The 11,746-nt window shown below is 44.0% G+C and overlaps 1 protein-coding gene across 3 annotated transcripts in view; it reads left to right on the top strand.

Moving 5' to 3' along the window:
• The first annotated feature begins 298 nt into the window (after positions 1-298).
• WDSUB1 (WD repeat, sterile alpha motif and U-box domain containing 1) overlaps positions 299-11,746 on the top strand; it is a 43,820-nt gene continuing 32,372 nt past the window's right edge. Inside the window, exons 1-4 of one of the 3 annotated variants that reach the window (XM_066612036.1) lie at positions 317-373; positions 1,763-1,945; positions 3,053-3,473; positions 6,069-6,253. In XM_066612036.1, coding sequence (XP_066468133.1) covers positions 3,076-3,473; positions 6,069-6,253 — 583 coding nt within the window. In that variant the 5' untranslated portion in view covers positions 317-373; positions 1,763-1,945; positions 3,053-3,075. Of the gene's footprint in view, positions 374-1,507; positions 1,946-3,052; positions 3,474-6,068; positions 6,254-11,746 lie in introns of those variants that run through there. The other 2 variants (XM_066612038.1, XM_066612037.1) reach the window with 2 other exon arrangements.

Genomic DNA, 11,746 nt, shown 5'->3' with positions numbered 1-11,746 from the left:
AGGCACGCATAGTACTGAGCTCTTATCCTGAGCACTTCCTAACCTAGGCAGCGGTCACAGCGCCCAGCAGCTGCAGGCAATGAAAGCTGGTTAGCAGAGAGCGCGCGCCCAGGCTGGAACGGCGCCACCTTGCGTAGGCCCAGCCAAACAACCTGGTGGCGGTGACGTCACCACTCCCACGCAACTCTTCGTGGCGGTGCTGGTCACGTGGGCCGCAGGTGAGGTCAGGCCAGCCTCGCTCGGGCTGCTTGCTTCCCTCAGGTGGGGGGGGAGAGAGAGAGATAGGGGAGAGGAAACGTATCACGTGACTTGCTGAGGGAACTTCTCGTCTCGCGCTGTGGAACAGGAGACGCGAGCGCAGGCGCAGAAAGCGGTAAGCCTTGGGGAAGGGTGGGGTCGGAGGGACGACCCCCATCTCTACTGTCCGTTGAGCTGTGGAGTATGGGGGAGGGAGGGGGAACGCTGGTGACGTCAGCATGGCTCTTCAGGGCAGTTAGAGCGCGCGCTCGTGGGCGTCGCCCCTCAGTCTGTGAGGGCAGTTGATCTTCTTTGGAACGGGAGGGGGTCTCTCTCAACGACCTCAAGGGGGGGGGCTAGGCATTGAGCAGCGCCGTCGGTCTCTCCACCTGGAGTCCAGTCAGTGGCTGCTTGTGGGCAGCTGCTGCTGGGCTGGTGTCTCTCCGTGTCAGCAGCAGCACATTTGTCTAGTTACCCCTGCTCTGACTTCAGTAGGGTGACCAGATACACAAGGACGCACACAGAGTGCCTGTGCCTTTAACCCACACCTATACCTTCTATACCTATAGAAGATGGAGCTGGGACAGGTGCAACTGTCAACACCAGTGGGGCATCCACTACACTTGAGTGTTGGGAGGGTTGGGACAGACAAGCGAAGATACTTCTTTACCCAGCGTGTAATTAGTCTGTGAAACTCCTTGCCACTGGATGTTTTGATGGCACCTGGCCTGCGTGCCTTGGGATGGAGAGAGTGGATGGAGGGGTGTTCTTTTTCCCTCTCACACAACACCAGAACCAGCAGGGCATCCACTACAAGGGAGAGTTGGGACAGACAAGAGAAGATTTTTACCCAGTGCATAATTAGTGTGTGGAACTCCTTGCCACTGGATGTGGCAATGGCACCTGACCTGTGTGTCTTGGGATGGAGAGAGTGTTTGGAAGGGTGTTTCTTTTTTTCCCCTCCCACACAACACCAGAACCAAGGGGGCATTTACTACAGTTGAGCGTTGGGAGAGTTAGGACAGACCAAAGGAAATTTTTTTTATCCAGTGTGTGATTTGTCTGTGAACTCCTTGCCACTGGATGTGGTGATGGCACCTGACCCTGGATGTTTTTAAAGGGATTTGGCAAATTTCTCGAGGTTAAGTCCATCGTGGGTTACAAGCCGTGATTGGTATGTGCAACCTCCTGGTTTTAGAAGTAGTTTACCTCAGAATGCTAGATGTAAGGGAGTGGCAACAGGATGCAGGGATCTTGTTGTCTTGGGTGCTCCCTGAGGCATCTGGTGGGCCACTGCAATACAGGAGGCTGGTCTGGATGGACCCATGGCCTCATCTGGTGGGGCTCTTATATTAACTTGGAAGGGTTTAAAAAGCTTCACCTGCCAAAAGTCCCTCTTCTATACAATGGTTAAAGGTATAGGCACTCTGTAGTCTCCCTTTTGTATCTGGTAACTCTACTGAATACAGTAAGTACCATTTCTGTGCTTTAAGAAATAATTAACCCATTTCTGTCCGGCCCACAGGTGTACACATTTGGTTCCTGTTGCATATATGAAAGTTGGGCAAAAACAGCTTAAATCACAAGTTGCAGACAAATTTTAACCAACCAACCTGAAAAGCTGAGATCAAGAGATTTAAACAGTGCAGCCCCTCTGTGTCTTTACTTGGAAATAAATCCCGCCAATTTCAATAGGATGTAATCCCTGGTAGGTATGCCTGGGCTTCCTGCTTAAATGGTATGTTGTGCAATGTCTAAGCATGTTGAACTGCAAAGTAAAACTTCCTGAGTTTATTACCACTTCCTCCCTCTCATGCATACTTGGGAATGAGACTTATTGCAGTCAATAGGACTGACTTCCAAGTAAACACACACAGGATCAGGCTGCTAGGCTTGTACTTTGTACCATTGTCACATGACATATGAAGGCTATAGTTCCGGCTAAAATTAGCAGTGCGTAGATTCGGTTTGTAAACAGAAACAAAGGAATGTGTTAGCCATAATAGACATATTTTCAGTGGGGCTTAGTCAGTCTAGTTTAACTGGATCAGAGTTGACATCGATCCAGATGTCATGATCAATCATGATCAGAGTTGTCTGATCCAGTATTCCTGTTTACCTGTTGATCCTGTGTCAACTAAATTACACTTGACAGCTACAGTGCAAACCTAGTGCATGTGGAATGGATGGTGAATAAATATCAGTTGAGAGTAAGCGTTTCCTCTGGAAAAAAATGTGTGTATAATTTTAATTGCTTCAGCAAGACTTCTTTAATAGGCTCAACAAAATACCAAGGGCTGCCTGATTAGAGTATAATAAGAGGTACACTATATAGTGAGAACAAAGGCCATATGTATGTGTATATGTTTTATGTCTCTCTGTGTTTGTGAATCATGAATGGTTGAGTAGGAAGGAGAGGAATTTTAACTCACTAAGGATTGGCTGTGGAGAAAGGTGATAGTGGGAAAGCTGTCATTTAATTTAACTGTTGAGATTGTTAGAACCTGCAACCATAACTTTATTGGCTTTCACATTCATACAATCAACTGTTAGCAGGTCTGCAGAATTTTAAAACATGTCTTCTGGCTCAGGTTGATATATCCAGTGCCTGGATGTAGGATATTTCATTCTTGTGAGTTTTAGTCCCTCTGCTGTTTACCTGTGGCACTGATTTATTGTAATTAGATGTATATTTTGAAGAACTTGATAAAAAGATGGTGAATAAGGGGATACTGATTACACGTTTGTGTCAGGTTAAAAAAGTAGTAACCTAGACATTTTATGAGCCATTATAACTTCTCTTCCTTCATTACAGGTGGCTTTATATGATCAAATGAAATGGTGAAGTTAATTCACACGTTAGCCCATCACAAAGATGATGTCAACTATTGTGCCTTTTCTTCTTCCTACTTGGCTACATGTTCTTTGGACAAAACTGTCCGTCTGTATACTTTGAGCAGTTTTGAAGAACTTGCTTATTCACCACTGAAAGGCCATACTTATGCTGTTCACTGCTGCTGCTTCTCTTCTTCAGGACACATTTTAGCTTCATGTTCTACAGATGGTAACACTGTGCTATGGAATACACAAAATGGTCTTAAACTGGCTGTTCTAGAGCATCCCTGTAGAAGCCCTGTACGAATATGTCGATTTTCCCCTGATTCCACATCCTTGGTTTCAGGAGCAACAGATGGAAGTGTAAATATTTGGAATGTTCAGTCCTTAAAAGTATACCGGTGAGTGTTACAGGTTCAGATAAGTGGAATGATGTTACACATGTCATGTTAGTAAGAATTATTAGATACACTTCTCTCTTGTTATTACCTTGAAAGGATCCATTAGATCTTCATTTACAGTAGTTAGGATGAAGTAATTTCTATTTCTGTTGACAATAAAAAATAGTGAAACTTTGAGTCATCTATGTCAAGTCTTTTCTAAACAATAACTTTTCCATAAAGATAAATCTTTTACAATAAGAAATATCCTGTTGTGGTGTTTGCACATTTGTGAATTCTTAAGATAGCCAAGTACATACGGCAACATGTTTGGGAGTTCTTTGTGGGAGATTTTTGTGGCTTTTTAGTTACTAAAGCCAGAACTTGAAAAACAAAATTTAAATTAAATTCCTAAATATGGCATAAAATTTTTAAGTGCTGTGTTGTAACTTGTTTATAAAACTACAGGAAAGTATATTCTGACATGCATAGTGTTATGGGCTGCCCAATTCTATTTATTGCTGGCACAGTAGGCCATGTGGCCTATACTGTATCCAGCGCAGAAACTGGGCAGGCCAGAGGTCTCCTCAGGGTAAGGAAACATTAGTTCCCTTACCCTGTGTCAAAACGCAACCTGTCCAATGGGGCTACTCAGATCTCCGCCAGCGAAATCACTGGTGCAAGTCCAAGAAGCCCCCTGTAGGGCTTTCAGGCCTGGGGCATGGGTTAGGATATGGCAGAGTTTTCCTTTGCTGACCCCCTCCCAAACCTGAACTGCCCATCCCTCTCCAATCCTGAAACACCCCTCCTTGCCTTCTTTTTACTCCTCTGCTACCTGGCACAGCAACTATGTGTCCCAGTGTCTGTTGGGCTGGATTCAGCACCAGCAGGATGGTTCAGGCCTTTCCGCCAGTGCTGCCTAGTCACAAGTTGCTAAGTTGTTGTAAACTTGCTTTACTGTATGTTTATACCAGCTAGTGCCAGTACAGCAGCATCACAACAGGATTGGTCGTATAACAGCTTTAATAAGAAAAAGCCAATGATGAGTTCTGTAAAATATTTAAGAAACGTTTATCCCACCCTTCTGCTCTCATAGGGACCACCAGGATGTTTCACAACAATAACCATTATTTTGATTTGTATCCCATGAGATCAGAGCAGATTACAGTATTCTTCTACATGTTTTTTTCTTTTCCTCTTCTTCCTTAGAGACAGTTGGTGTTTGGGGGACACAGCCTAGATTTTTAATAACACCAGGCCAAGCACACATTTTGCTGTCATAAAAGTGAGACCTATTTTGTCTATAGTTGTAGTGCTAAATCAAAAAGTAGCGTCTGTTTTGTCTGATTGGCTCCAGTTTTGGGGGTACAGTTTTACCACCTTATAGGTCGATTCAAGCAGCTTTCATGAGGAAGCTGCTTGAATCGACCTTTAAGGTAGCCACAAAACTATAGCCAATTGGACAAAACCAATGCCACTTTTGGATTCAGCACCCCAAAAGTATCCTAAACATCCTTGGCAGATAAAAAAGTGTGTTTTTGTAGGTCTGTATAATTCTTTATTTTTAATTTCCCGGCAGTTCTACATTTTGGAATAGTAAGTTCATGTAGGTGACATACAAGTCTGATTTCACAATGCAATTGGAATATTGAAGAATGATCCTCTTTCTTCCCCCTATATTTATGTGAATCATATCCTGTTTGTCATCAGTGTCTCTAGAAGGTGAACAGGCAGAATGTTATTGATATTTGCTAGAACTTCAACAGTTGGTGAAAGACTTATGGGGAGGGGTCAACTAGGTGTTCCCTAGTGAAGAGCAACCACTGAGAAGGTCCTCTCACAGGACAGTGCTAGTTGAACTACCAACAGCATCAGAACCCGCAAGAGACCATTGCTACAATATTTTCCAGGATGGGCAGATTTCTGTGGAAGAAGGCAGTCCTTCAGATACCTTGGCCCTCACATTAACCATCACTTTGAATTATACCAGAAAACAAATTGACAGAGATGTAAAATGCTTGTAAAGCCTCACATATGTGAAAACCATTGCCACTGCATCCTATACTAGCTGAAGTTTCTAAGTAGTCTGCGGAGGAAGCCCTGTGTAGAGTGTGTTACAGCAGTTTAATCAAGAGGTAACAACAGTATGAGTAATTCTGGCTGTCTGAAAAAGGGTACAGCTGGTACACCAACCAAAGGTGGGTGAGTACAGTGCAGGCCATAGTGGATCTCCAAGGATGAAGCCAGGCCCCTTAGTCATCCAAACTGCAGACATGAGCCTTCAAGCAGACTGCAGCCTCATCAAGAATGGGATAATTCACCAAACCCTCATTAGCTGGTCTGGGAGAACCACCTGGGAGAAACCCCCCCCCCAATCTTGTCCAGCTTTAATTTCAGCTCATCTGTCCTCACACAACTGTTTGCTGCCTCGATGCTACTTGAGAACAGGCACTGCTTGAGAATATTCAGTTTTTTTATCCTTACATTTTTGTATTGCATTAATTTGCTTCTAAATATCTTCATTTAAAATTGATTTAATTTATTACCTTATTTTAGCAATCTTGTAATTTGATCAGGGTATTTCATTTTCACAGTCAAGTTTCTTTGTTCTTTCAGATCTGGCAGCGTTAAAGATGGCTCTTTGGTAGCCTGTGCGTTTGCTCCTAATGGACGCTTCTTTGTGACTGGATCATCGTGTGGAGATTTAACTGTTTGGGATGACAAAATGAGGTGCTTGTGTAATGAAAAAGCCCATGATCTCGGCGTCACCTGCTGTGACTTTTCTTCACAGCCATTTTCTGGTGAGTTAACCTGCTATTTTAAATAATTCCTTCTAATATTTGATCTCCAACTCTACCTCTTATTCATATCTCTTTTGTCATCAGTGCCTTTGGCAGGCAAACAGGAACAGGCTGTTCTTGATCTTCCAAAGTTCTTCCCTTTCTCTTTATTTGCGCTTGTGCTGAGCATGAATATGGAAAAAAAGTCTTGGAAGTTATGTGGATGACTGGCATATCTGTAAAACAACACTAAGTAATCCCAAATTTTGTGATAAGGAAAATATTATTAAGACATTACAATTCTATGCCATTTTTCTTGTTGCATTCATGTTGAACATTGTCCAGCTTTAAAAAGCAGCCCATACAAAGAGAATAAATATTTTAAATATTACACTCTAAAGAAATTGACCAGTACACTAGGATTCATCCTCTGTTCTGTGTGCTTACCAGCGGACTACTGCTGAAACTACATCTAAGTCAAAAATTGGAATAAAGAATAAGAAAGTTTAGGAACACATTTAAAATAAAAGCCTCTGGAAGACATTTCCCATGACTCTCTTCTGGAAAGTAGAAAGGCACATCCTAGACACACTAGGACAGGGGTGTCAAACGCGTTCCATATAGAGGGCCGAATTTAGCATTCAGGATGCCTGCTGAAGGCTGGAAGTGACATCATTAACTAGAGAGTGACATCATTAAGCAGCTGATGGCCAGAAATCAGCTCTTTGTTCTCATTAACTGCAAATGACAGAAGAGAAAATATGCAAATCTTGATTATATTTCAAGGTATGGGAGAACCCAATTTTCATGTGGGCTGCTATTTCAGCAGTAACACCTCAGCACTACTCAATAGCTGAGAGCCTGAGGGCCAGATAAAAAGCTTCCGGGGGCCGCATCTGGCCCCCGGACCTTATGTTGACACCCCTGCACTAGGGAGTGAGGACAGGATTTCACTACATGGAATGCTTTTGCTACTTCCTTTGCTGCAGACTGCTTGTGCTGGAATGCTGTTACAGGTACTTGAATTCTCTTCTTCAGTCTTAGCCACAGCAAAAAAGTGATGAGAAATGACTGCTGCTTCAGCCTTCTTCACATTAAGAGACAATACTTGGTTTCTTGATTTTTATCTCCCTTTTGGTGTTTGTATCTTCCCCAAGGTGAATTCTTTAATCTTTGTTTTTTGTTTGATCCTTCAAAGTGCTGTAGTTTTGAAAGGCTTTGCCGGTTTCTACTTCAGTGTTCTATTACTGTGTCAAGATGGCTGAATTTACATTAGTGATTTATCGTGAAATCTAATACAGAAATACTGGGTGAACTTACTACTACTACTACTACTAATAATAATAATAACAGGTATTTATATACCGCCTTTCTTGGTCTTTATTCAAGACTTTATTCAAGGCGGTTTACATAGGCAGGCTTTATTAAATCCCTTATTAAATAGGGATTTTTTCAATTTCAAAGAAGGTTCTTTCTTTCAAGAACGACTACATGCAAGGTGTTTCATTCCGATCTGGCTTCACATTCTGGCCTCCATCCTCCCACGTTCAGAGCAGATGGAATTGCTCGGCTTCAGCTTGTCAGCTGCTCCAAGGTCGCACGGTGCCGGTGGCCTCGAACTGGCGACCTTGTGGATGTTATCTTCAGGCAGACGGAGGCTCTACCCTCTAGACCAGACCTCCTGCAGTAATGTTCATGCATATCCTGGTTTAGATCATGTTAAAATGGTGGTAAATTGCTGCAAATAATTAATTGTTTGCAGGAACTTGCACCAAACTCTCAGTATGAAGACTTGTATTTTCACTGTTCTGGGCACGACAACAGAGAGATACTCTCAAGCCCATGATCTTGAAATATGGGAAAGGAGACTGAAGACAAGAGGTGAACTGCCTATCAAGGCAATGCAGCCTAATTTCTCCACTTCAGCATGGACTATGTATTCCTATAAGCAGCAGACAGGAGGATCTTTCATTCCATTATTTGATAACTGAGTTGTAAGAAATGTCCTGGAGCTAGAGAATCAGGTCACACACTTTGACCCCATTCAGACATTACATGAAATCCTGGTCTAATAATAGTTTAGTGTGACTATTGCAAGATTCCTTTTTGTTCACATTCCCCTCCCCTTCACACACAAGGGGAACAAACTTACTAGTGTTGATGGTTTAGAACAGGGGTCTCCAAACTATGGCCTGGGGGCCATCAGGCCTGCCACAAGATTTTAATCTGGCCCCCAGCAACTTTTTTTGTGAGAGCATTTGTTATATTTGACATCTTTACTCCTTTATATATCATTTTTCTATTTAAGCATGGCATTGTTTCTTTGTAATTGTCACATTTCTCTTTTGTCCTGAATCATATCTTGTTGGTTATCAAATGAAAAAATTCAGTTTAAAACATGTTTGGGGTTTGCTTCCCACCCTGCACCCTGACTTACCTTGTGGGGCTGGGGAGTTGGGGCCGAGGAGTGACCCCTGCAGGGAAGGTGCGGCAGACAGCTTCGGAGCCCACTTCCTGCCAGTTTGTGCAGCCAGTGGGGTCAGCCACTCACCCTCTGCTCAGCCCCTTTGGGGTGGGGAGGGTGAACAACGTGTGGCAGTGGCGTAGCTAGCAAGGGGTGGAAGGGTGATCCGCCCCAGGTATCAGCCACGGGGTGACACCGCAAATGACCGAACATCATGGAAATTAGGAATAACACCATCATGCCATATATTGTTGGATGCAGAATTTCCAGCAGAATGCAATGGAAAAAACCAGAGTGAAATATCTCATTTCCTCCAAAGGTTATGGCCAAAAAACTAGAAATAAAAAAATGCTTGGAGCCCTATGGAAAGTGAAACTGAGCCATATCGTGTGTTTACTCGTGAGTGGGTGAACTTGCCTTAGTTTGTTGGAAAGGACAAGCTGAGAGGAATCCAACGACACCACATTGGTTCCCATTCAATGAAAGAAGCCCCCAGAAAACACCCAAGAAGGAAATCCCTCCTTCCAAGCAGACAAATGTATTGAGCCCTATGGAAAGCGAAAGTAAGCCACACGGTCGAATTTACTCACGAGAAAGCAAATGTGCCTTGGCTACTGGTCAGGTCTGGCAAAGGGGAATGCAAGGCTAGCTGCATTGTCCCAATCTGATGAAAGTGGAGCTCAACAAATACTCCAGAAGGCAGCCCCCCCCCCCAAAAGAAAGAGGCTTGAGCTGATAAGGTGAATTTTTATTTGTTTTTAGACTTGTAAAGTTAGGTGGGTCCTGATAGTGATATGTTTGAAATATAAGAATTTATACTGAACTGGGCACTGGGGAGGGCTGAAATCTCACTGATTTTTTTGTGGGGGGGGGGGTGTTATTGCAGGCAGACTACAGTGAAAATTCACTTGGTGAAACAGGGCTGGCATCCCCTTATTTATTTGTTTTTCTTTAATTATTTATAATTTTATTTTGCTTAATGATGTCACTTCCAGCCATGACATCACTACTGGTGGGTCCCAGACAGATTGCCATTCTAAAAAGTGGATCCTAGTGTTAAAAGTTTGAGAACCACTACCTTAACTCAAAACAGGCCAATGAGACATCCTTTGGGGGGGGGGAGATGACACCCTAGTGACCAAAATTCTGGAATTTGTAGCTTTTAGGAATAATACCATCATTTTATATACCATTTGATGCAGAATTTCATCCATTGCTTATGGGGAAATATTCACTGCATTTATTTTCTGGCCATTATTATTATTAATTTCATGTCATGACTATTACAATCTCTCAGTCTCGCTTACCTCACAGGGTTGTTGTGAGGACAAAATAAGGGGAGCAACCATGTACACCACCCTGAGCTGCTTAGAGGAAGGGTGGTATAAAAATGTTAATTAATTGTCATGTGGGGTGACAAAAATTTATGGGCTCCGGGTGTCAAATGACCTAGCTATGCCACTGACGCGTGACCATCATGGAGACACAGCTTGGATGCAGCCATTGCAGAGACGCGGCCTCTGACAACTCCGCCGGCCGCAGTGCGCATGCCCCGGGAACAGGTGAACGCTGGGAGACCCTGGGGGAGACCCCTGCCACTGACCACCAGAGAGGAAAGGGGCGGAGGGGATCAGCCCTGCCTTTAGGTCCTCCTGAAGAAGAAGCAGTGGGATTGGATGGTGCCAGGGAGACCCATAAAAATCTGAGGGTCCATGATGATGGACAGAACCATGAATGGCAAGGAGGGGAGTCTGTGGCATTAATAGGCACCCTCCTGTGACCCAGGTCAGACTGGCAACACCAGGGAGGAGAACATGGGTGCTGTAACTCCCTCCTCATGGGCAAGTCTGAGGCCTCATAGGCTGGCACCCAGGGGTGTGCTCCCTGTCAGAGGCAAGCCAGGCCCAAGACCCACAGGATCCCCCCTTGGGAGGGGGGTGTTACTGCCAGTGCCCCAGAAGTGACAGTATTCATTCATTTATAAAACTGTTTTTTGTTTTTTTTTGCCCACAAAAATGTGTAAAATAGACTGAAAAGTTTGGAGATCCCTGGTTTAGGCAACAAGCAGGAATTTGTCACGGTGCCCATCCTCAGCAAATCCTATAGTATAATCTAACTACAGTTTGTGAAGAGGTAACGAGAGGAAACTAAGATTGAATACCAGTTGTTCCAAATTGCCAATAGAAGTAGAAAACATCCTACTCTTGTATTCAAGGGAGGGAGGAACATTTGATAATGTTTCATGATAATCAGTTTCATGATAATCGTACTAAACCATGTATTCATATGCTGTGTGAACTGAGGCAATACCAAATTATAGTTTCTCACTATATGGATTACGAATTTGAGTGCGGGTGCACAACCTGTGTTCTTGCACTCCGTTTTCTCATCTCCCAAAGAGTGTTCTGATTGTTTAGTTATGAACATAAGAAAAACCCTGCTGGATCAGGGCATATGTGTCTCTTCACACGGTTATCCTGCAGCTGATAGTAAGAGGTACATTATTGCTGAACCAGTTAGTTTCTGGTTGCTGCTTACCGTAGTTTGCGATTACATCAGAACCTGTGAGCTTTCATGCTTATCTGGAAATCAAGATCAAATTGTGGCTTACAGCTGTGGTTTGGAGGGCGAGTACAAACCATCATTTGCTAGTTCAGATGTAACAGCAAATGATGGCTTGTTGCAAATCTTTAAGGGCTAAATCCTATCTTGTATTGGAACAGGCAAGCCTGGAGGCTTGCACTGTATCCAGCATGAGATAGGGCTGCAAAGTAGCTCAGCTGAAGGTAAGGGGAAACTCTTCCCCTTATCCCTGGGTAAACTATTGTAGCCCCTATGGGTCTCCTCGGATTTGCACCACCTCAGGAAGTGACACAAGACAGAGGAGAGCGGAGTGACTTGAAGCCGCTCTGCGCTGCTTGGGAAGGGGGGGTCGGGATGTGGCATAACGGCCAGATCCCAGCCCACCTCCCGCTCCCTGCCTGTCTGCCCTCCCCCTGCCCTGGAACACTTCCTCCCCGCTTTCTCCCCACCAACCCCAGAGCCTTGTG

The sequence above is a fragment of the Tiliqua scincoides genome, chromosome 1 (genome assembly GCF_035046505.1).
Source record: "Tiliqua scincoides isolate rTilSci1 chromosome 1, rTilSci1.hap2, whole genome shotgun sequence".
NCBI classification, from domain to species: Eukaryota; Metazoa; Chordata; class Lepidosauria; order Squamata; family Scincidae; genus Tiliqua; species Tiliqua scincoides.
This window is presented reverse-complemented; position numbering and strand designations above follow the sequence as displayed.